This window comes from Anabas testudineus, chromosome 19, assembly GCF_900324465.2.
Source record: "Anabas testudineus chromosome 19, fAnaTes1.2, whole genome shotgun sequence".
Classification (NCBI taxonomy): domain Eukaryota; kingdom Metazoa; phylum Chordata; class Actinopteri; order Anabantiformes; family Anabantidae; genus Anabas; species Anabas testudineus.
In genome coordinates this window covers 16,246,831-16,272,168 of record NC_046628.1, presented here as the reverse complement: position 1 = coordinate 16,272,168, position 25,338 = coordinate 16,246,831, and the positions used below count along the sequence as shown (strand labels likewise).

The window sequence follows — 25,338 nt, the reverse complement described above, 5'->3', positions numbered from 1 at the left end:
GATACCCTATATGCAAATACAAAATACCTTTAGATCGTGATTTAAAGTTCATTTACCTCTTAACATCCTATATAAAGTGTAACTTTGGACAGTAATAGTCAATAATATATGTGAAAGGTCGTCTGGCTGTGTACAACCCCCCCAACACAAACCTGTAATTCCACATTTAAATATAACAGCAGGAACTCTGAAATACCAGTTTTTAACTCTCCAGTAAAACTCATGTCCTCAGTTTGTTAATTTACACTCGTACAGCCATGTTTCTTAATATAACAATACTCAATTCACTTCTTTCTTTACTTTTTCATCATCATTACAGTATCTACAGTCCTGAAATGTTTAAATATAATTCAACTCATTTGTATATTTCTTTGTCTCATCTTTAGGCATCATGTTATTTCCAAGTATGGGGACTGGAATTATGGCAAATTGGATTATTGAATGGCGTATTTCAACAGTGGATTTAAAGGTATTACTAAATGATAATTATTTTTATTTAGGTTTTATTTTTGGATCTTTCTGTCTAAGAGTGATGCTCTCAAGCAGTCTTCACCTGTGCTCAGTGGCTCTGAGTAGTAACCAACAAATGGATGATACGGCGGATACAAGTGGCCAGAAGGAGTTTCCTTTTTCCGATTCCTGGGTTCATCTCAAATGGAACAGATGCTCTCTGGCTTGGAACGGATTTATTTCAAAAGCGGAGTTTCTAAGTTCTAGCTCTTTTTTTCTTTTCTTTTTTTTAATGTATTTCTATTTGGCTTTGAGATCAATGCTCTCAACCAATTCTCATCACCTGTGATTAATGGATCTGAGTTGTCACCAAAAAAGGCCTTATTTGGATAACCTTGCACACCCCGGATGAAACCACTGCTTTTGTGCTTGGGAAGTATCCACACAAGGTGCTAGTGGTTAGGAAACCCAAACCTCCATCTCCATGGAAGTATTTTAGACACAGAGGAGGCCAAACACCGGATGCTGGATGGATTACATATTCTAGAAAGTGCAGTGACGCATCTGAATCTCCCAGGAGGGACTTGGCATCCTGAAGTTTAGTGAACTTTGCATATGCTGTTTTCAGTGTGCCTCAGAGCAGGACAAGAAAGTGGATAGATGTTTTTACCGATTAGTCATAGAGCTGACACTGATAAAACATAACTCATTGAATAACTATCAAAAACATCACTTATTGGATCCTAAAACATTCATTTACATACACTTTTTAAACAGGCAGATAGGCATTTCTCTCTCTCTTTCGCTCATATGCACACACACATTGATAATTACAAAATAGTTATGCATGTGTACTCTGCTAGGCTGATAACGCACAGAGGTAATGCATAAACTGTAGAAAATAAGTGGTGGCATTTGCATTACTTAACAGTAAAAAGTGCAAGTCACAGGCATTGGCTGATTAGTTACTAATCCCATCTAAAGTGACATCACTTGTGTAACATTTCTGGAAAGGCTTATGGACCAGGCTTAAATTAATCATTTATAACATTCCTGTTAACATTTAGATGATATTACTCAAGTACCTCACAATGTAAACCTTCTAACGGAAAACATGCTAAAACAGTTTTTGTGAGAACTACCTTAAAGCAACCAATTTGAATAATACAGGCTAGTTACAAAAAAGATTGGTTAAATTCCTAATTTTAAGTTATAAGCTGCAAAATTTTAAGGGATCAATTCTCTAACCAGCCAGTGCATACAAAACACAGTAACTAAATGCTAGTACAAACATTCATTTATACACAAGTCTGATTTATTAGTCAAGAGAACAGGGGTGGACAGGACTAAAACAGTATCTATATGTTATTTCATGTCATAAAATGCATTAAGTTTTATATTTATGCTCTGAAAAAAAAAAACATACTGCTATCAAACATTTAAAAAAAATATCTGGATCTATTTAAGTATTATTAACTATGAGACAGAGTAAACAAAAACTGAATTTAAAGACTAATATGTTAAATTGCTCTATATTTGATGCGTTTGCTTCCATGTTCACCCATCTACGTTTTGTTTTACACAGCATATGGTGGAGTATTATATTTGGGACATGGCAGCATTTAACAGTCATGTGGAGAAGAGCTCCTTCAAGTGGCCACTGGCTGCACCTTCTCAAAGGTTGCTGTAGTGGTGGGCGATCTACTTCCTGTGAAAACTGACACAGCTGAATAGGCAGTTTTAACTAAGCTCTTGTATTTTTCCAAGGGGTGATACCCTCTTTGGTAATGTCAAACAGAAACAGAAAGCATAATGAGTCTCCTGGCATTAAGAACAGGTTCACAACAAGGTTTCTGCAGTGTTCACTAAATTAAAGGTAAGATCCTTTTAATATCACAGCGAATACATTTAATACCTTTTTCACTGTGATATTGGTTAATGTTGGTCAAACACAGCGCAGCTTAAACTATATATAGGATGTTTACTGCCCATATGGTCAAAAGGAGGCATAAATACAGCGTCTCTACATCTTAAATTACTTAAAATCACCTTATAATTTCTCAAAAATTCTTATATCTGACTTCTAAAACTCACTTGTTTATTTTGTCCATCCATCAGTTGAAAGCACAGCTATATCATATCATGGTATATTAAACGCTTTTCATCTAGCTGCTAAAATCAGAAAATATTCTGCATGTTTGCTTGAAAGACAACAAAAAATTATGATTATTAAAATTCAAGCAGATATCAATCATGGAAACTAGAATTTTTATTTATTTTATTTATTAGTGATCTAGTCAATCCATTTTCTGCTACTTATCTGGGTTCTGATTTCATTAATTACATTAAATTAAATAAATGTAATTCATAGCTAATCTCTGATGGGTTAAGCCCCAAATATATATATTCAATTTCCTTCCAGGCACCTAGAAACCAACCAGTACTCTAGAGCTGAAATTACTACAGTATCAAAGTACTTTTTATACTTCTAAAACAACCACACCCAAGGGTTTTATAAAAACTCTTGACACAATGTAAAATGTAAAGCTAAATAAACTATAATATAAAATATGACAGTATATGTGTTAAAACACAGAGCACCTCTGTAAGACTGAATGAGATTTAGTGCAGCAGGTTGGTAATCCAGCCTTAATTACATAAATAATATTTGCAGTTTTATACAGAAGGAAATGTGATATAATCACAAATGAGTGTAGCTCATACTGTCCCTGCTGGTATTTATAATGTACTGTCAAACTTCTGACAGAAAGCAGGTACGTTCAGTTTTGAGGTACTTGTACTTTTTACTCCTACGTTACTTCACAGCTTTAGATGCTTTACAGATGCTGATTCTTAATACAAAATATAACAAACTAATAAATGATGATGCATTAATATAGATTAAAAACGTGTCATATGTGTATAAAGTGATTAAAATGAGCTCCACTTTTAGCACCTGCAGTATTAAAGTAGTGTTTACAACAATCAGTATAATCATCATAGTACTTTTACTTTCACTACTGTAAACATTATGATCTACATGCAGTGTTTGTGCACTCTTTTATTGAAGTAGAATATTAAAGCAGTGTCTTTACTTTAATTTGGTGAACCTGTAAATTCCATATTTCAGTGCAGCTGCTGTCTGCACGGTGCACGGTGACTTAGGGCCGTGTTTCTGCAGACAATGCCGTCCTGTGAGTCTTCTTTAGGGCTTTATGTCGTTTCTTATCTGCCCTTTACTCTAGTGGTGACTATGAGAAATGTCTCCCGCCTACAAGCAGCGCACACACACACACACACACACACACACACACACACACACGCAGCACTTCTATGTTTGTCAGACTCAAATCCGAGGGAGAGGAGCTAGCCGCCATTTTCTAAGCGTCTCTCCCTAAAACGAGAGAAAAAGGCTCTCGACAAACCACCCTCTGGACTACCTTCCGCTTACTGAGAATCGGATTTTTTGGTGAAGGATTACCGTGAAGCGCCTACATTTGAACTAATTTGGAGTACAAAGGACAGTTTCTCGGCCTTGTCTTATATTCGCCGTAGCGGCGAGGCGAGCTAGCTGGCGAGCAAGGTGTAGATCGTTGATTCGCCCATTGCTCGAATCCGGAACGGACCCGAGCGGCTCGCTGAACCGGGCCCCGTTCGGCGATCTGGCTGCGTTTTTGGATTATTTAATGGCAGAGTGATCGAATCCCGGTGCGTTTTTGTGTTAACACCCTTGGTTTTTTCCACCAAAAACTGCAGGGGATTGTTGCCGAAATTCCCTCGGATAGTGCAACCTCGTCACGTGGTAGGTTCCTCCTTTTTCTTTGTTAGCGAGCTAGCTAGACGGGTAGGGTCTACTCCCAACTTCTTAGCCTTTCACTCATCTGCCTTTTCGTGGTGTACTACCTCATGGCCCACAAGATACTGGACTCCAGCAGAACAAAGGACGGTCGCCATAGATTACAACAGCAGGCTGCCGCTGTTTGTTTCCTTGGTCTAATTGCGATGCATACCATGTCTGCGCTCTGCAATGGGTCTCCGAGCGCTGTGTGAAACAAGTTGAGGTCAGTAACGAGTTCAAGTGTCGTGGTATCGTGGACAAATGTTCGAGTGTGTGATGTTTCCCGACCTGGGTTCAACTTTGACGCCTGTGCCTGCGTTACCGTGGCTTTCAGTGCTCAACGTTACATATGGCTCTGGGCGTTATTGACATCAACTATCGCTGAGAAGAGCGTAGGTTGCGTAGTCGGCGGCTAAAATGTTTACTCGCCTAACGAGGCTTGCGTAAAGCTTAAAGGCTGCTTCTGGGAATAAAAAGGAAATAAATCGGCCACCAAAGCGAAATGTACCAAATGGTCTATAATGTGATTAGGTAGCGTTTCACTGCAGTTGGTCGCTAGCATGCGAGCAGGTTGTTTCTTGCATCAGCAGCTTTCCTGAGCTAACGTTAGCCAGAAGCGAAGGCATTAATTTGCACGCAGTATATAAAGTGACGGGGTTTAGAGATGTTATCTTTCGGTTGATCTGGTGATCGGCTGTGTTTTTTTCCTTAGTGATACAAACACTGATCCTGTGTATGGATTTTCTCCACAGCAGCTATTGAGAATAACGGAGTGAGGTTATTCCTGCACAGAGCCCGGACTGAGGCACCAGGTTGTTTTATATTTACAAATGTTCCTGTAAACACCAGGAAGACATTTTGGTGATTACGTTATGGTCGGCTAACGTTGGATGTGGACATTTTTTGTCGCACCTCTTGTCAGCCACTTTACAGACACACTGTTGTTATAATACTTGTAAATTACAGTTTTTAAAGGTTGGTTATTTAATTTCCTCCCTTGCATGAACACGCTCGGCGTGTTTAAAGCGGAATGGGCGGTTTTAGGTAGATGAATTGCATTGCATAATCAGCTTCGGAAATACCAACATGGCGTAGTGCGCGCTGACTAGAAACTGCGGTGAAATACTGAGCCCCCATTCATCTGACCCTGCAGACGATACGCGGGGATGCAGCTCGCCTTTATCGTACTATTTGAAGGGAGCCCTTTAAAACAGTTGTTAGATATACAGATACATATACGTGTGGATTATACGCTAACATCTGAACATCAACACGTTATACCGCGATGGACGGCCCTTTTGCACATTTAATTTGATAATCAGTGCTGGTTAGTATTTGGTAAATTAGGAAGGTTTAATAGGTTCAGCTGAATTTGACACAGGGACCTAGTCAGGATGACATCATGTGCTTTGCACTAATGCTAGGGCCTAAATCCACCTACTTACACTGCCTGTGTGGAACCCTGCTGCACACAGACTTACCAGGGCACATGTAGGGCAGTGGGGTTTGGACAATATGCATTGTTGTTTTTTTTACACTTTCTTGCTTCATCACAAGAGAATTTCAAGGCTCATTTCTTTAAGAGAGGAGAAAAGATGCTCGTTCACATATGCATGGGTGTAGGTGGACATTATTTATTCGCCTAGGATTTAGATCAGATGCCTGCTGTTATTCTATGTATATTGTTAGCATCCCACTTTCCAAGGTCAGTGCATATTGTTAATGTTTTGGTGTTTACTCAGATCATAGAGGGGGTTCTCTGTAGACAAATGCATTGTTGTGAGTACAGTGAATCAAATTACATTATCTGGACTTTAGTGAGAGCTAAGTGAATGGTCAGAAATACAAGAGTACATTTGATCATCTCAGATGTTCCTTTAATTCAACTGTTTTTCTCCAGCTTTGAAGGATCATTTTTAGCAACGCTCAAAGCAAACGGGTCAATGAAATGTCAGTGAGTCACCAGTTCATTTGATTAGGCCTGAGTCCTAGATGGGTTGTGTACATTTGCTTAAGATTTGTACTTAGTATGTTGAACGTGTCATTAAACAGTGGTATTTTCATTCATTATATTTTGTGCCAGATATTTAAGAAAAGCTAGTTTTGTGTTGCGGTAATTTTCCACTTACTGCCAAGACCTAAAGAACCTGTAATACAGGTATTTAATCTGTTTTGTTATGTATATGTACAGCTTGCTTTCATGTTTCCTTCTATGTATGAAATTTTAAAGAAAAATATGTAACCTGTTTTTTTGTTTGTTGGACTCAAAGCAAGTTCTTCACTTTACTAGTTCACTTGCCCGTTTTTCTTTTATCTATTTTATTACAGTTCTTCCTTAAAATATTGTTTACCATAGCACTTTAGTTTTCCTTCCTTATTATGTAGTCTTGTAAATAATTGTTAGCTCACTAATTTAATTGTAGTGCCTGGTCTTAGTATGTCAGTGACATTTGATCACGATCTGGGTAGTGTCTGTTCATGTTTGTTTACTTTATGTGGTTGTGGGTTCCTCTCTGTACAAGGCTGTGAGTGCAACTTGTAAGTTGTTGATAGAATAACACTCTCCCACATCCACTAGGATAAAATTTGATGTAGTAAGGTTTTACTGTATTTTTGAATGCCAGACTTCATTAGATTGCTTTTAACTGTATTTTGTTCTCTCCTTTCTGTTTTTGTTTCCTCTTTCCAATATCCAGGCTGTCCTCAGGTGGGGCAGTAAGCGGGTGGTGTGGAGCAGGCCGCGGTGCCCGTCCCTCTGCACTGCATGGCTGCGATGGCGCCCGCTCTCACCGACGCCCCAGCCGAAGCTCACCACATCCGCTTCAAATTGGCTGCCCCATCCTCAAGTCTCTCACCGGCCAGTGCAGAGAACAACAGTAACGCCAGCAACATCCTTATCCACAGCAGCGGCCCCGCTAAGTGCAAGGCTGCCACTGAAGAGTGTCCTCTTGACTTTTGTGGCGGTGACCAGGAGCAGCAGCAACAGCAGCCCCAGTCTGAATCTGTGGTCCAGGCCCAGGCCCTGGGCAAGCTCCAGCCACTGGTGACTTCTTACCTATGCTCTGATGTGACATCTGTCCCTTCAACTAAGGAGTCAATCAAGCTGCAAGGAGTGTTCATCAAACAGTCCGTGTTGAAAAGCCACAGAAAACTGCCCAGCACCCTGCTCAACGGCGGAGGGGACTTCGTGTTGCGGAAGAGGCAGCCGATAGAACTCTCTAGCGGCCAGCTCAAAAGCCTCATGAGCGGCAGCACTAACGGAGGTGGCCAGCCCATTGCACCTGTCAATGGCCTGGCCAAGAAGCTGGCTAACATGTCTGGTTCTGGCTGTGTGGTGGCAGTGAATGGTGACAAACCTTCTGCCACCGCAGACTCTCAGTCCCATAACCTGCACTTAGACTCTGAGACCTTGACAGCTACCTTATCAGGGCATATCCCGGTGAAAGGACCCCTTAAAACGAAGCATTCCCCTGGGGTTTCTCAAAATTCAGATGTAAAAAGTCTAGAACCACCAGTGCTTCAGACTGCTGCACTTTCCCCCTTTACCCATGACTGCCCTAACCCTACTGAACAAATGAGTTTGGAGGAGGCTGATTTACTTGTGCCCAGTCAGCCACAGGTTTCAAATAGAGAGAGACCAGGTAGCAGCCAGCAGGGCTCCCCATCTTGCATACTTGCACCACAGCCTCCTCTACCCTGTAGTTCTTCCTCAGACTCCCTCGACGCTCATGTAAGGGAGCGCACCCTTCTCAACAGCAGCCGTCAAGCTGAGATTGAAAGCCGGCTATGGCGTCTGCGCAAACGTCTTCAGGTGGTACAGGCCAAGCAGGTGGAGAGGCACATTCAGCAGCAGCTGGGTGGGTTCTTGGACTCAGCTCTCAACCGGCTTCTGACTGGAAACCGCAAATCAGACACGGCAACTCCCACAGCTACATGGAGGACTGGCCGGCACTCATCCTCAAACAACAGAGACAGTCTTGGTCGCTTCCTGAAAAGTGGGTCCATGCCCTTGGAACTAGAGAGACTGTATCTGAGCGGCACAGCTAACCTTCATTCAGCAGAAAGCGCCTTTGACTCAGACGTAACAGAAAGTAGCTCTGGTGGGGACTCTGACCTGGAGGAGGAGGAGCTTTCCAGAGTGGACATTGAGCAGCGACATGTCAAAATGTAAGTAAAAGTGTCCTCACCCACTTAGAGCTTATTTACATCTGTGCATAAGTATATCATTATGCAGAATTTACTGTTAAAGCTCAATTTAAATGTTGAAAGAAAGCAGCATTTGTGCAAAAAAACATTTTAGGAAGCCTCCTCTATAGAGTTTATTGAGAGTTTGATAAAATGATCTGTTACACTTATCCTGTTCCCAAGTAACTTACATTATTCTTACATCTCCACGTCATCTATCCTGTGAAGGTCCCTGTATCTCTAGGCTCTGCAGCATACAACTCAGGCCTAGCAGGTGCTAGTGACAATTATAACTACCTGGTCTGCCTCAGTAGTGGTTGGCTCAAACCCTAGGGAGGGGCAGAGATTCCAGTCACACAAAGAGCATGTGTATGTCTGGTTTTCGGGAGGGGTATCGTTTGGTGGAAAATGCACAGGCTCGAATGGACTGAAACTCTCTCTCCTCGTCGCACAACACTTCCTCCTAAGAGGGCCATGGCTGAAACCAAATGTTCTGTTTATCTGCAGCGTGAACAAGTCAGCGCCCACAGAGCCTGTGAATGTTTTGATTTAAACTGAAACCAAGAGGAAACCTAGAGATGAGAGTGGTGGTGGTGGTTTTGCAGAAGGTGTGGGTTTTATGTTTTTACACGCTGCCTGTTGTGTTTGCCTCAGCAGGAGCGAGCAAATGTATTCCATGGGAAGTTCACATCACAGTGCATTTCTGCATCATTAGTGTTTGGAAGAAGGCAAAAATGCAGCAGGTGGACAAGCGGCATTAATTGACTTACTGACCTGTGTAGGACTGGGTAGATTATTAACAGACTAGCTAAGAACACAGATTTTTATTATCCTTTCCTGTGTCAACTTTAGACCTTTGACCTAAATATCTTCATAACCCCACAGGAAGTTTGTGTGTGTGTGTGTGTGTGTGTGTGTTCATTGCGTGACCTAAAAGTGAAAAGTGTTTGTTTAGTATCTTAAACATCATATCAGACCTGTTTGTGCACTTTATCATGTCATCTTCAAGAGGAATGGACAGTGAGCTAAATCTGTGGCCTGTAGTTTGGTAAGAGATAAAGATTTGTGATAATAAATAGTTAATATTTGTGTGTAGGCTGTAATATATCTGTAAATTGTGAGATACGGTCAGTAATTATCTAGAACTGTTGAAATGTCTTTTAATTTTCTTGTTGGCTGGAAATGTGTTATTGTTTTTTTTAGTCATAAAATGTCAGCTTGAAGCAACAAAAACATTTCAGGTGAAAACTAAATAGGATTGCAATGTTTGAGTCAAAGCCCTACCCTAGCAGTTTTACTATAGGGAAAGTAGTCTCTTATTTTGGCAGTGTAATGTAACCTTTATCCCCATATCTCGATACAAAATCTTTGATCCACTGTTTTTACATGACAGAATCAGGTGATCAATTATTCAATTATAAGTAAATGATTAATTACATTATGTGAAATATGTATCCCCATTGTTCATTAGTGCAATATTAATTATTATTTTGTTCTATTTTCTGTAACGAAAATAAAAGGATGTGCCTATGTAGGGGATTTGAAAAAAGAGACCCTTGGAAGTTAAGGGTACTTTCCATAATGAATAAACCTGAGTACTGTGGAGCTCATTTAGTCAGGGAAGGATGAAAAGCTATAGATAAGATGTAGGTTTACATCACCTAAATATAAATGTTAGACTAACGTTAAGTACATTAACTTTGTCAAGAAGTTCATTAGTAGATGATTGATTTGGAGATACTAACTAGTAGTACTAGTAAAGAGTAATTGGGTTTCCGTTCTCTCATTATATTCATGCTCTGATTAAGTGCAAGGGTGTTTGCAATTAGTGCAAAATACATTAAACATAAAACATATTCAAGTAGTAATATAACACAGTCTCTCATTTCAGGTTCTGCTTGTGTAGAAATGTTCCTTGTTAAACCACACATAAATATCAGTATGCTCTGATTTCATTTTATAATGGATCTTGTAGACTAAAATGACCCATTAACCAGTAACTTTAGATGTTGACTCACACAACAGCCTGTTGAAGCAAACATTGAGACGCTGCCTTTCTTCCAGGAACTGTGTCAAACAAAGATGTTTTTCACTAATAAAAATGACCCAAACCTGAGAGCACTTGACAGATAGTTCAGCCATGTTTAGCAAAGACGGGAAAGTGCTGTTGGCCTGTATTTTTTTTTTTTGCTACACAATGCAGCAAAATTATGCACTTTGAGTTTAGAGAGCTACATTAATTTTCTCAGATGCTCTTGAATAAGACATGTTTGAGAGTTTTTGTGTTGCTGTCAAAAGCACCCATTATTTATAGGTTGGTGAATGTTTGCCAAGCGGTAGGGCATGAAAGCCTAATAATTCTGAGTGAAAGCTGCCTTAGAAATTTAAAACTGACCATCTGTAAGGCCGTCACAAGCAGCTGGGTGATGCACTTCGTATAATCATCCAGCCCACAACAAGTTAAAAACGAGTTTTCAGCTTCCAGGCCCACAGAGAAACCTTAGCTCATTGTGAACATGTTAGTCTTTGAGGAATTAGGGTGTGCGTGTGTAAAACCATAATACCACATTCTCACAACTGACATTTGGTCTCGGTTACCAAATAATGGTTTACAGCGCTACACCAGTCAACACTACAGACAATGTAACGTCTTCTTGAAGCAGCAGCACCTCAATTATTTAACGTCAGCTGAGTTGACAGCAGTGTGGAAAATAACCTATTCGGGCTGCTTGTTTGGATACAGTGCGTTGCTTACAACTAATCCTGTCGTCCCTGTCTATACTGTAGACGTGGTTTCCTGTATCTTAGAGGATTGGGTTAGAGCCAACATCTGTTGCTGTGCTTATGCTGCAGGCCTTTCTGCTCTACCCAGTGTGCCTTTCTGTGAATGCAACGTCCACTCTGGCCTTTAGCAGGGTGCGGGTGCTGCTAGCTTCAGAAATGAAGGTGAATGCAAGTCTGCTTTTATGCCAGATGCTAAATGATTTAACCAGCAGATACATTTAGATAATCATTGAAATTAGGCTTGTTATTTATGCATGTTACTTGGAGCATGGGCTGCTGTGTTGAGGCAAGAGTGGGCATAGTTTCTTGTTTCTGAGTCAACAATAATGCTCATCAGGAAATCTCAAATCTTACATAATGACTCATAGACAGAACAATGAAATTTTGTGATCCAACCAGCACCAAAATATATCAAGGTCTGCAGGCTTTCTGTCTGCACCATGGTAAAGCTTCAGCTGGATGATCCAGAGTATACATTGCTTGTATGATCTTTATGCAGTGAGGCTGTTAAAGTTTCTGTCTGCCTGCTGCTCGTGAATTAGGGTAACTAGGTTGGCCGAGACTACAGCGTGCCTTTCATGCCTATGGCTCAGCATTACTCTGCAGTTTGAGTAGCTTAGCTATGTTTTATCCCTCTTTTCATTGCTGTGTGTATTTCTGTACGTATGAGAGCGTCTGTATAGGTTTCTGTCCTGTTTGACACATCTGGATGTGTTTAGCTCAACCCAAGTTCCTCTACACAAACCCACTGGTGTTACATAACCCCCTCTTTTATGTAATGACTGCTGCAGCTCTCCGGCTGATTTTGCCCACTCTAGTTTTTCCTGCCCCACACCCTGTCGGTCTTCCTCGTTCATAGTCCCGGCTCTCGGGCCGTGTCTTCCTGTACAGGATAAGTGTAACTAGCTGTCCTGTGAAACTCCTGTTAGCCATTCTGTCACAGAAGAATAAACCAGATAGACATATTTCTGCCTCTGGAATATCTTCAATGTGCTTTGAAAATCCTTGACTCTAGATAACAATGACATTAAAATGACAGCTGCTGCTTAGATATTTCTATTTCTCGTAACAGATCATGAATGGTCTCTGGATTTTGAGGCATATCAGCAAATATGTTTTTTGTCTCATTGTCTCATATGTGTCATTATTCCTAAAACAAAGTTTTCTCTTGTAATCTGTTTAGCTACTCAGCGCTTTCTTAGTGGAAATAAGGGCTAAATGAAAACACCTGTCCAGTTTGGTTAGGGTTTGTTTGAAAGTGAAATAGCTCTGCAATTACAAAATATAGCCTGCGTAACGGCTTTCTCGTTTAATCCTGCCTGTAGAGAACATTTTGCAGTGTGCAGTGCAGAACTGTTGTGGCAGGAGGGTTTGCAGAGCCATCATGACAACATTTGAGACCATTACCCTCTTTTTACTGCCAGCATGAGCAAAATGTGTGAATTGAATCACTGGCACACCTTGCTGAGACAAGAAAAGGGGACAGATGAAAGCTGAACTTAAACTGAAACTTAAAACGGCCTGTATTATATTTTTGTCAGAGGAGACAGCTGAGCAGAGGTGATGTTCACACCCAAGACTGTCATGGACATAAAGTTGGATGAGGCAGCACAGTTATTTATTGTGGCCTTTGCTTCTGTCTTGAATATGTTTTTGGCATTATTGGTATAGCAATTACAGGAATTTGTTTTCTTACATTGCAACAGTTGTTACAGTTATAACACAGTTATGAGTATGTGTGTATTTATAAATGAGACCTGATGTGGTTGTTTAATCATCAGAACATGAAAAACCATGTAGTAGGGCTTGGAGAGATTTTCAATGATGTTAGACACCTTGGGAGACCTGGCTGTTCCCATTTAATAATTTAATAAGGCGTTTTTTTCCTATACAATATAAATGGTAATAATAATAATAATAATAAATAAATCAGGATTATTTTGTAATGTAATGTAGTGTTGTGCACAGTACTTGTTTTGAATACTATTCATATAGGAATCTTCACTCCAATGTAATGAACAGTAAATAAAATTGGCAGTGCTTTTGTGTATAAAGTGTACAACATAATTATACAGCTTCTTATAAGCTTTAACCAAAATAGAAAATCAGTCTCTCATTGTGTTTCCTTATCGAAAGGATGAAGACAGAAATTCAACTGAAGAGGATTATACTGTTGACACAGTAATACACATGGTCTGTTGATGAAAAGATGATGATGTGCATTCTTCACTTGCAGCACCATGTGAACATCGTGTCAAATAATAGATTCTCTCGCACGTGTCCTCTGTGTTCGTGGTACAGTTCCAGTGGAAGGAAGGTATCAGGTGCTAGATGGGTCGGCTGGTTTAGTGGCCAACTCTCAGTCCTGCTGGGGCCTGTTGGTTTTTGGCACAGAGCTCGTCCACGTTTTTGAGTGGTCGTGTTGGTTTTGGAAGGGTCAGTATGGTAGAGGGGTGCCCAGCACCATACAACATATGTGCTGTATTCAGAGAAGCACCACAATGGAGAATGTGCTGACAAGCCAGGAAACGGGGGGAGAATATGTCCTGGTTAGGGGGGATGGAGATCCTAGTGTTGGGAGGAGGGGGTTCTCAACGCTTCCAACTGACCCCTCCTCCTCCTCCTCCTGCTGTGTCACTGATTATTACAATTCGACTCTGTTTTACAGAACTATAGTTTTAGCTTCTCTTGCAGCTGTGTCAGTCAGTCTTGTTAGAGTCCAAGGTTTTCAGGACTAGATCCAATGTGCTACATTCTCAATGAGCCTAATTTTCCACCTCTTCTCGATAAGGTCTCAGCACCCCCTCTGGTTTTACCTTTGTAAGCAGGCCAATTCTGAGATGTTGGCAGTCTTTTCTTTTGTAGACATCTCTTTGATCATCGTCCACTCCAACCTGAGGGATTTTACACCGGGCCCATTGTTCCTTTGGTAGGTCAGTGGTCAACCCACCACCCAGTGAGTTATGGCACATGAGTGATTTATACAGGAGATGGTGTGACACACTTTGCTCCACCAGTGTTGTTTTGCGATGAGTCTCCACAGGGACCCAAGAATGCAAATGACTTGCCATTACATTGATCTGATGCACCAGTCATGGGCGTGTTCAGGAGTGTTGCAGTGTTTGTTCACCACTCTGTGTGTAAAAACAGTACATGTTTGTTTATCTGTGCAAAACAGGATTGAGTGTTGAACAGCAGTAGGAAATGTTAGCAGGAAACACTGCAGCTCTATTTGAAGCAGTGTCCTTGGTACGGTGTTGCAGCAGATGAGCTATAGATGGTGAAATGTTGCAGCTCAGTAAAGGAAGAAATCAAGACATCTTTCATTGCAATGATTGGTGGCTGATGTCTGCGTCAAAGCCACACTAACCCTCCTTCCGCTCTGCTCCACAATAAGACAGGATTCTTGGTTGGATTATTGGTGATCCCAGTGTCTGCTGCACTGTTCCCTGACTGAGCCCCTCCCGCTCCACCACCCTGTGGCCTCTAGATTGCTTTTAAAGCCCGTCTGTTCCTCTCCATGCTGCCAGATCTTCCCAGTCCTTGATGTCCCTCTTTTACTACCCCCTTCCTTCTTCTTCCATCTCCCCTCCCTCTCTCAGCACTACCCTTTGTCAACTTCCTCCATCCTGGTGGACCTTTGAAAATTGAAAACAGTGAAGGGTGTGGGAAGGAGAAAGCACAGAGAAGTAGAAGATCTATCTTTGTCTGCCAATCTGAGTCATTATTTTCATTGTTCAGCCACAGTCACTGCGGCCTGTATTTTGATGAAACGGCGCCCTCTGTGGTTGCTGCTGCACAGTGCAAGAGCAGACATTTTCCTCTCATGTCTGCCTTTGAAATGCCCATTCTGTGTGTCATACTGGTAAAATGGAGTACTGTGCTCTCAGTTGGCATTCATTCTTTGACATAGAATAAAGTTCTGTAAATGAATTATCCTTTTTTATATTTCTCCCACACTTACAACGCATGCTGGATCATGTTGTTTTTTCATTAGAAAGCTTTTACAGGGTGTCTGCAGTTGTCATTGCTGGGAGCTTTGTATAATGCTGATTCACTGACCTCTGCAGTCTGAGAGGGGAAATGTTTGTCTCACTACATTAGGTGCTCCCAGTTTCAGTGTTTCAGTGCATCTACTCAATTTGTTCAGTTTATTATATTTATGAGCTTAAGGCAAAGGCTGAAAACTACAGTTTTGTGCAGTTTTCCAAAGTAGATGATACTTTTTCTGACTAATTGACTGATAGTTGCAGCTTTGTTTTATAATGTCCCCCCCTCCCCAGATGGAAGCGGGCGGAGAGCCGCTACACTATGGAGAGAGCTGCTATCATCAGCCACTGGAACTGGCTCCAGGCCCACATCTCGGACTTGGAGTACCGCATCCGACAGCAGACAGACATTTACAGACAGATCCGCGCCAGCAAGGTCAGTCATTCGCCGTTGTTGTATATGTCGAGTGAAATTTAGCTGTGTCCCTGATGTGTTGGTTTATGTGCACAAAGCTGTTGCTCAGTTCTGTCGGTGCTCAGAAGTGTTTCTGCTTGTTTGATCAAGAAGTTGCTGTGATGCTCTTGTTCTCTACATGTTGTCTGTGGGAATTAAAATGGTATTCAAACACATTTATGACACTCTGGTTCTGAATCCACAGGGCTCAGTAGAGTTGGGAGGTGTTTCCCCTAGCGCAGTGCCTGCAAGTGGAACAGAAGTAAAGTCAGAACCTGTAAATACTCAGGTAAGAAAAGGAGTGTGTGTGAGGAGTGTTTCCTGTTCAGCTGGCTGCTCTACATTGTGTCTTTGGGCTTACATTGTAAACCAAATTAACAACCAGTACATCCATTCAAAGATTCATCAGTGATGAGTTATATATAATTTAATGCTGCTATTAAGTCAATGTCTTTTATGCAGTGTATTATATAGTCTTTAGCATTTTGTGCCACATCATAATTCCCAGTGTTTTTGTGAGTATTTCAGCAAAATTGTCTTTGTTATTTCCGGTGGTACACTGTGGTAATGATTAGAAATCGCAAGAGCACTGAAGGAAAAAGCGCTAGTTTAAAGAACTCCCAGTTAATGCAAATAAGTAATAAATTACATTAAGGGCAGAAATGAGCCTGAAAACACTTGCTGCTATAATATAGATCTTCTTTTGCAGCAAAAACAACTAAAATCTTAAAACTACTCATGAAGGTACATTCAGGTGTTGTTGGATTAACATTTCAGCCTGTTCAAATTAATTTGCCATTTCATTAAAGTGTGAAAATCATTAATAATAATAATAATAATAATAATAATAACAACAACAGCAACCAGCCAGCTTTCATTTGGGAGTTTTAAATGTGAGCTGCTGACTGTCTGTTCACTTAAGGGCTTATTCATGGGTGCAATCAGGTATAATCAGTGAAACATTCACCCTGTTTGTTCTTGTAAATCAAAGCATCTGGTGGAAATGAAATTCTAAATGTTCACAGGAAATTGTCTTTTCATGTGTCCCTCAAGTCTGACTGAATCAGAAAAACGCACTTGTGGGTAATGAGATCCTTCAGCATTCATATCCAAATAATTTCCAAATTATGTATCTCAGGATGAGCATGTGTCTGTGGATTTATTTAAATTGTTTATACAAATCTTTGTCAGACCAGAACAACGGCAGGAGTGGCCTCTAATCTTACCGGTTTTACATTTAGACTCCTCCACGTTGCATGATTAGTCACAGCCAGTTTAGACTTTCTGGTGACCTGATTATTTGATTTTCCATCGCTGCTGTTGGTCACATACATAAAGAGTCTTTTCTCCAGGACATTTTAAAGACTGATACATGTCCACGTGTGAAATGAGCAGGATGCGGAGGTGAGAGAGTCTTAAAGAAACTGAAGTTTGATAGAAACCATGAAGTCGTTTCATTTGTGTATAAAAGCTTGTGAAGAAGGAGCTCCAAGCTGTGCATCTTGATGACAGTGGAGAAAAGGTTTTTAGGCTTTGGGAGAGCCCAGCTCTTCTCACAAATCTAGACTGAATAATTCAACGCCACAGAGCTGGGATGGTTCAGTTTGTCTGTTATGTAGTTTCCTTAAATATCCTGGGTTTGCTAAGTGCTGCTGCTCAGCCTGTGTTCCTGCACCAGTTAACACGGGGTGGAGTCTCACTGGTTTTGTCTTATCTGTCGATGCAGGATGTTGGTCCAGAACGGCTGGAGCACACAGGCACCGCCCACATCACCACCACAGAGCCGGGTCCTTGGAAAGGTCAAAACGGACAGCCGGTTAACGGCGTCCTCAGCAGGTACGGCTGATAATGATTACCTCACTCTGAGTTCCCAGAACGGAATCTTATTCTGAGAAACACATGAGGGGACTTCTTGATGATAATAGACTTTGTGGATTTCAAACCATGAGATGCTGATGTTGTATAGAGCTGCAAGAAGTAGTCACTGAATTGATCAGCAGAAAAATAACAGTACATACTTCTATTAGTTTACTACTAGTGAGAATTTAATGCACTTCTTTGTCAGTGGAGGGCTAGTTTTTACTGTTGCCTCTACATCTGAAACTAAGATTAAGTGATTATGTGATGAGTCAGCTGGCAGCAGTTTTTATAGTTGGGGGAACTGTTTGTTTCATCTTTTAAGCAAAATGCCAAAAATCTTAGTTTTAGTTACTTTGTTGTGAGAATTTTCAGTTTTATATAATTAGAAATGGAATTTTGAGCTTTTGGACTCTTACGCTGTCCAAAACAAGTCTTTTAATCACGGGCTCTGGGGAAATGTGACAGTTTTATTTACAAACTAACTGATCAGTTATTTTAGAAAATAGTCAGCTGATTGATTGATAGGGAAAAATTAGTTCAGCACTCAACTACAGAGGCAAATATACATTGCTTTTTATTTGGGATTTCTGTAGTTTAATTTGCTGTGTCGGTTGTCGTCGTGACAGGATGGCAGAGGGTGCAGACACCAAGCACCAGCAGCCGTTGGCTTACGACAGCACGTGTGTGGCCGCTCGTACACGACCGCTAGTCAGCTGTCGGCGGCGGCGGCTCATTCAGCCCAACACCGTGCCCAACCTCAACGGCAAGGTGAGTTTCACTCTCGGTGCTCCTTGGCTTGTTGACACACCTGCATCTTGTCAGTGCTGAATTAAATACTGTGAATATGTTGAAATCCTCAGAGCAGCGACGTGAACTTTTATTCCTAGACATCATGTTTTAGTCTCTACTGATGGTTTGAAACCTAATAGTGGAGTAAACAGGAGATGGCTGCCTTATTTATGAAAAAGTAGGTTATCTGCCCTCAGTGTCAAACAACAAAGAGGAGTAATCCCCCTTGTGACAACTCACATGTTTTAGTTAAGGAAAATGGAAACATTGGTTGATTGTTGATGCTTTTCTTTTGCGCCATAACCTTGTGGCTTTGTATTCTGGGGAAAAGAGCTCACACGTTTCTTACATGAAATTTCTTTGTGCTATTTCTACATCTACAGATAACTGTAATTTATGGTCCATTTGTAGTTTCAGGACACAACTGAAGCTGGATTGAAGTATAATTTTGTCTTTAATGTTTGTGATTTATAAATTAATCTGCAGTTTGTATTAGAACCATTTATCAAAAAAGCAGGAACACTGTCACTGATGGAAACGGAAAACGTTTTCTGGGCTGACTCATTGTTGAAAATATAGTTGTTTTAATGTTGAAGTCATTATGAATATTCCCAGCTGAGCTTTGCACAGTTTAAGCCCTTGTGTGTGTCCACCTGCAGGCCCAGAGAACTAGCTGTATCCAGTGTAACTGCAGGGTTAACCCCAGCTGTGTGATGTGTGGTGGCTGGCCCACCCCCAGAGAGGATCCTCAGTATGAGCTGCCCACCCTGGAGCGCCTGTCAAGATTGGATTTTGGCATCCACCCCATTCTGTCCTTTCCTGATGGTCAGTTTTCTGTTGCTCAAAGGAGAATTGAGTTTGCACAGTCATTTCCTACTTTACATCTAGAGGGGAAGACAAACAAGGAGTGGCGCTGCAGAGAATTCTCTCCAGGAAGTTCCTAGAGAACCTTTTTTAGTCATTTGCTCACTTTTTCTGTCTGAAAGGTGTCGTATTCCTGGAAATTAGTGTTAAGAGAACATTTTATGTTTTCCAGGATTACTATACATCAAAATATTTAGTCGTTTGTTTTTTCTCAAATGCAGAACATAAGTCTGATGCAAAATTAAAACAAAGTTGTATTTACAACCACAATACAACAATGGATTTGGCAGAGGCTCATATTTGAGGTTGCCTTTGGCTTGTTATAAATTGTGCATGTCATTGTTTGAACTACAGACAGCAAATCTACTGGTGGAACCTCACACTGAAACCTTATTGTCTCCTTCAGACGTTTGTATAGGCCTCCGTCTGCAGCAGGTAATGAAGAGCCAGTGGCAGACCAAGTCGCTAGAGAGAAGCAAACCTCTGAAGAAGCTCTCCCTCAAACACAAGCTTTCCTCATCCAAAGAGAAGCACAAGTTCACCAACTCACTTATGGCAGTCAGTAAGTACAAAGTGACAAAGCCACAGACTATAAATACGAGACAAAAGACTCGGCCATTAAATTGTGTTATGAGCCAATAAGTTCTTAAATCTCAGCTCATTATTGTGGAATAGTTTTCTGTCGTGCTTCTTTTCATAGTAACAGTGTTCACGGCAGGTTGGTTTTATTTTTATCAGCTGTTTCCTAGCATCATTTTTCACAGTAACCATCTCATAATGTCCCAGGGCAGAGAAAGTTGTGGTAATAGCAGTTTCAATAGTGATAATCTATGTTTTTACATCTTGACAGTAGTTAAAACTATTTGTTTCATTGATGAAACATACAGACTCTTATTACCTGTGTCAAAATATCTAAATGAAACATTTACATTGAATAAAATGTGACTGGTCTGTGGTGTTTCAGGACTGGGCCATTATAAGAACCGTGCTGAGAAACCAAGGCCAGCGGAAAGCAGCGCAGGCAGCAGCAGCACCGCCATACTGAACACAGCCAGGCTCGAGGGCCAGGCCGTGTGCAAGACAGAGCGGCTGCAGGCCATCTCCACCCCCTTAGGGCCCTACGACAAGAGCTACAGCCGCAAGAGATTAAGAGAGCACTCGCTGGACAGGACTGACAGTGAGTCGTTTCTAACTGATGCAGTGGTCAGATGCTTAGGTTATGATTTATCCCACAGAATGGTGTGAACAATTAAAAAAATACTGAGAAGGAAACTGAGCAGCATCTGTCTCCTGTCTTCTAGCCTCCCCGAAACTTTTCCAGGACTCGAACAGCCCCTGCCCAACTCTGGCCAACATGCACTCGTCCTCGTCCATTCACAGCCCCCTCACACGCCAGCTGTCCACGTCTTCGGAGAACTCCACGCCGCTGGGCCCCGGCAGCCAGAGCGTCCCGAGCACACCAGTAAGGAAGCACTGGACTATATGTGGCTTTGCTTTTAGAAGCATTTGAGATGAACTTCTCAGGCAAACCTGAACGTGCATCAGTATTAAAACGCTAATGTTTTTACACCGACTACTCTAAAACCTGTGTGTGCAGTTTATAACATTCGTGCAGTTAAAGGAGTTAATCACAGTGATCATTGTTTGACCTTTTTATATTACGTTGCAGAAGAAGTTTAGTTTAGGACTTCTTTACATGTGTATGTTACTGTCTTTCTGTATATCCTCTTTACGTTTACCTGCTCCTGTGTCCCCCCTAGCAGCAGCCCATCAAGAGGAGGAGAGGTGAAAGCTCTTTTGACATCAACAACATAGTAATCCCCATGTCTGTGGCGGCCACCACCAGAGTGGAGAAGCTGCAGTACAAAGAGATTCTCACACCCAGGTAAATACCTTTGCCACAGGTGTGACTGGCAGAGTGTTTGTTCTGTTGCTGCTTTTGTCTGACAAACTCTCTGCTCGGAGTCTTTTCAATGTGTATTTATATTCTTCAAATTCTAAGTTATTGGGAGGCCTGTTGTTAGTGCTGGTTTCATGTACTTAATGTTGATTTATGTTTGTATAGTTGGCGATGTGTAGACATCTTCTCCCAGCCAATTACTGAAGAGGAGGATGAACGAGAGGTGAGTGTTCGCCTCCACTCGCTGATTAGGATCCACTGACCTACACCTGTCACATGTCCGTCTGATAAAAGTATTAGATAACATGCAAAAGACACAAGATATAATACTTTCAATAGTTTATTTCTGATGTAGTAGTGAACAAGCAGCGCCACCTGGTGGTCAAATGTGCAACTGCCAAAGGTTGTTTTTATTAAATAGTGACCTTTAGTTACACTGAAGAAGGCGGTTAGAAGTAAAATCAGTTTTATTTTACTCAGGACTCAAATATTCTTTCTAATCTGCTGTTGACCGGAACATTAAAATGCTTTTGTCATTCTGGCAAATTTCAAGCGACTTTATATAAAAATTTACTGTTACCAAATTAAAAGTAATTTATACTGTGGCAAGAAACAGCATGAATCTTTTGGAATTTCATGGTTTTCTGCATTAATTTGTCATAAAACATGTTCTGATGTTTGATTTTATTTGCTAGCTGTTGCACTTCAGCACTTCTAACAATTGAATTACATTACCTGTGGTTTTAAAAAGGTCCTGATGACGATGATTTGTGTCTGTGCAGGTGGAGGACCTGTCAGACGCAGCCTTTATCCAGCTCCATCAGCCCTATGAGGACGGCGAGCGTGCACGCTGGACTTGGATGGCCTTGGCTCCCGCTAAGAGGAGGGGCAGCAGGTCACTACCATAGTGATTAAACCACTGACGTGCTGGGATTTGATTTTAGTGCGTGTCCCTCTTACCACGGATGATTTTGTTCCTTCAGGTCGTATAAATCTGTCGATGGGCGAACTACGCCGTTGCTGTGCGGGACCAACCCTCCCACACCGCAGCCTGCATCCCCAGACCCAGGCCACTGCCCCATGCTCCACGACTACAGCCACGTGCCATCACCCATGAGTCCAGCCAGCCCCGACACCACCTCCAACCCCCACACGCCCTGCTCGAGGGACTCCCATCGACTGCTGTCCAGTGAGGACACGAGGTGCTCGACGCCGGACTTCAGTTTCGAAGAGCGGGTATGTTCTGTGACCACTAGTCTTTTATCCAACTTGTGTGGAGTTTGAAAATGAGCTCTTATTTGGAACTGATCTTGGCTTGTGGGCATTTGATGTCTGTGACTTACAATACAGGTGTAACGCTGCATTGTGGGTAATGTAGGAGTCTAATACAACAGCCTCCTTATTACAGTGATTCTGTTGCTTATTGAACTGTGTGGTTCATTAATGAACATGTAGTTTGAACTCCTGTTGAACTGTGTTTTTCGATATGAGCAGCTATTAGATATGACCTGTTTTAATATAATAAGAGAACACCTCTGTGCTGCTGTTCAGCTGCATTATTCAAACTACATCCTGCACAGTGACCACACAGTTGAATCAACATCTCTAAAACACCGTGGAGGAGGATTTGTTAGCTAGGTCTAACTTCCTGTACACGTAGCTTCCAGCATAAATAAAATTAGCTTCAGTTGAACTGAAGCAGCCGAGGAGCTGCTGCTGCACCTAAGATGTGTCAGGTTTAGATGATTTAAACATGGGCATAAAAAGATGCTGCCATAGCTGTTTGCAATCAGTTAATGATTTCATTAGTCTCAAAATGTCAGATGGTTGTTAAACAGTGTCTGACCCAGTTTTCAGAAGCAGGTCTTAGTAGAAACACTCACCGAGACAGATAATGAAGTTGACTGAACGCTGTGTGACGTTTTCAGACGGTAGCGCCGTGGGAGCGTCGTGGCTTCCCCTTGCCAGAAGACCCGGCCCCGGAGCCCGAGGTGGAGAGCGACCACCACATCAGGCCCAGAATGCGCAGCATCTCAGGTTGCCGAGCCACAGCCTACGGACGTCTGGACTCAGACGACTTGGACCTGCCTTGTGACGACGACAGCGGCCACAAACACAAGGCCTCCACCCACCGATGAATGACTGACAGGCTGCCGTCTCCCGGCTCCCCTACCCTCCCACCACCAACACCACCACCACAGCTCTTCTCTGGCATTAACAAGCAGAACCTCAAGGCAGAATACGATAATAAATGGGTTCCTGTTGTTTGATATTCAAACATCAGTCTAATACTTTCACAGTTTTTAGTGAACATTATGGAGATAGAAGCCTTTCCCTACACTTGTTTTTGTCACAGGAAAAAAAGGATAAATGTAAAAAAAAAAAAATAAAAAAAAAGTATAAAACAACACATTACAAAAAATGATTTCTGTAGTAGGCTAAACAATGTACATGGGGGCTTAGTGGTGTTTCATATGTTGCGTGTACACTTGTAGCGCACTATGTAGCGGAATCCTCAAAATATGGCCAAAGGGTGTTTTCTATTGACTAGTTTGCTTGTAATTCCCATGTACATTTTTAGTGGAGTGACAAATAACAACAAAACAAGAAAAAAATGCCCCCCCTCCCCCATCCTCATCCAAATAAACAGGTACATTTGAGATGTGGTCCCTTCTTCTCCCTCTAGAGGGCGCCTGAATCACCAGAGCACTTCTCTAACTGCCAAGTTTAGTTTTGTTGGTTTGCTTTTTGTTTCCATTCCTGACATGTTTTATTTGTGTCTGTTCAGTCTGTTCCAGCGTGACGACACCTTCGTGTGTGTTTGTTTGTTTTTTGTTTTTTTTAATAGTAAAATCATTCCTTTACATCATCTTTGGAGAGTTTCCAACTCCCGTTTCGGCCCCACTGTCTCTTTACTCTCAGTTCTGTTTTAAAGAGGTTGATGGCATAGAGAGGGACTGGGGTGTCTTTAGAGCACTTGCCCTACTGAAAAGCGCTGCCGCATGCTGAAAACATGCTAATGTTACCACAACAGCACACAGTAAGAATCTCACAGTAAAACAAAAAGACGTCTCGGTGGATGATTGTACCATCTGCTAATTTCACCCTTTTCCCCTCAGTCGTTGCTGTATTAGACAAAAAATGGCAAAATAAAGACATGCATACAATTACCTCCCCCTCCTTCCGTTTTCTGGTTCAGCTTCACACGTTTTCTCCTGCGAACATTTCAGATGTAGCAGTTCTCAGCTAGAAGCCCCCTCCACCCCCAGCTCAGGTTCTTCTATTTAAGGGAATACTTTCTGCTGTTCAATGGTTTTCACTCGAATAATCAGATCCAGACTACTGTTGCAAGATGGATTTAGTTTCTACCACCCCACATTATCCATATAGCCACCCTCCTGCCCCCACCCCGATTCACCCACCCACCTTTAACTAATTGCTATGCAAAAAAAGAAAAAAAAAACTTTTCATTTTACACCTTTGTCACAGCTATTCAATCACTTTTCTTTTGTAGTTAAGCAAGATGTCAATGTACCTGTTTGATTGTTGCAGCAGTTAACCTAATCAAAAAGCAGAATTGTTTCTTTTTTGTAAATAGTACTATTAAAACATTTATGTTTAACTTGGCGTGATGTTCTGGCCTCAAGTCTTTCAGTGTCAAACGGTCTGTTCAGTGATTTCAGACGCTGCCTTGGTCACAATCCTTCACGACAACAGTGACTTCATAGCATTTATTTTCAAATACACATACAGCAACAAGAATCATCATCAACCAGTTATTGATAAAATGCACAATAACGAGAACAATCACATTTCCACAACTGTACAGCGCCAGAAGTAACGGGGGAGAAATAAAAGAGTGATGTTACTGCTGAAACCTCTGGAAACAGCTCCGGTACAAACACACACACACCTCAACACACACGTGGGATAAATCCCCATCCCTCTGCTCTCATGTCCGTCCTGCACATGGAGACGAATGTGGTCTAGTGGAGGAAAAAAGAACCTAAAGAACTTTACTGTAGCATGCAGATAATGTCGCAAGCACACCCTCTTATGTCTATGTTGCTGATACATGTTTAACATACACAGCTGGGAGCAAAGTGTGGGACTCTGTGACTCTCTTCACCACCTGTGAGCGAAGGTTAGCACCACCCACACACGTTTCCATCCTTCCAACTCCAGAAGCGTCTAGAAACAGGATATACAAAAAGAGACCACTTGG

At 41.6% G+C, this 25,338-nt stretch overlaps 1 protein-coding gene across 5 annotated transcripts; it reads left to right on the top strand.

Annotated features, from left to right (window-relative positions):
* Positions 1 to 386: 386 nt before the first annotated feature.
* LOC113156016 (KAT8 regulatory NSL complex subunit 1-like) lies at positions 387 to 23,510 on the top strand. Of its 5 annotated transcripts, none has more exons than XM_026350815.1 (15): positions 387 to 469; positions 6,985 to 8,455; positions 15,541 to 15,682; positions 15,906 to 15,989; positions 17,427 to 17,536; positions 18,187 to 18,328; positions 19,009 to 19,174; positions 19,620 to 19,775; positions 20,178 to 20,390; positions 20,515 to 20,675; positions 20,974 to 21,098; positions 21,279 to 21,336; positions 21,896 to 22,008; positions 22,097 to 22,349; positions 23,042 to 23,510. In XM_026350815.1, the coding sequence occupies exons 2-15, from the start codon at positions 7,053 to 7,055 to the stop codon at positions 23,249 to 23,251; spliced, it is 3,336 nt and encodes a 1,111-aa protein (XP_026206600.1). In that variant the 5' UTR covers positions 387 to 469; positions 6,985 to 7,052; the 3' UTR covers positions 23,252 to 23,510. The 5 variants fall into 5 exon arrangements, with proteins under 5 accessions (XP_026206600.1, XP_026206602.1, XP_026206598.1 ...); XM_026350817.1 differs by lacking the exon at positions 387 to 469 and adding an exon at positions 3,640 to 4,252 and having other exon boundaries at positions 20,977 to 21,098; XM_026350813.1 differs by lacking the exon at positions 387 to 469 and adding an exon at positions 3,641 to 4,252.
* Positions 23,511 to 25,338: the final 1,828 nt, after the last annotated feature.

What these genes read in the sequence shown, in the direction of transcription:
- LOC113156016 (XM_026350815.1), top strand. Translation starts at nt 7,053, where the DNA reads ATGGCTGCGATGGCGCCCGCTCTCACCGACGCCCCAGCCGAAGCTCAC. An exon ending in CAGAACCTGTAAATACTCAG is followed by an intron (nt 15,990 to 17,426) that starts GTAAGAAAAGGA and finishes CTGTCGATGCAG; the next exon opens with GATGTTGGTCCAGAACGGCT. An exon ending in AGAGCGTCCCGAGCACACCA is followed by an intron (nt 20,676 to 20,973) that starts GTAAGGAAGCAC and finishes TGTCCCCCCTAG; the next exon opens with CAGCAGCCCATCAAGAGGAG.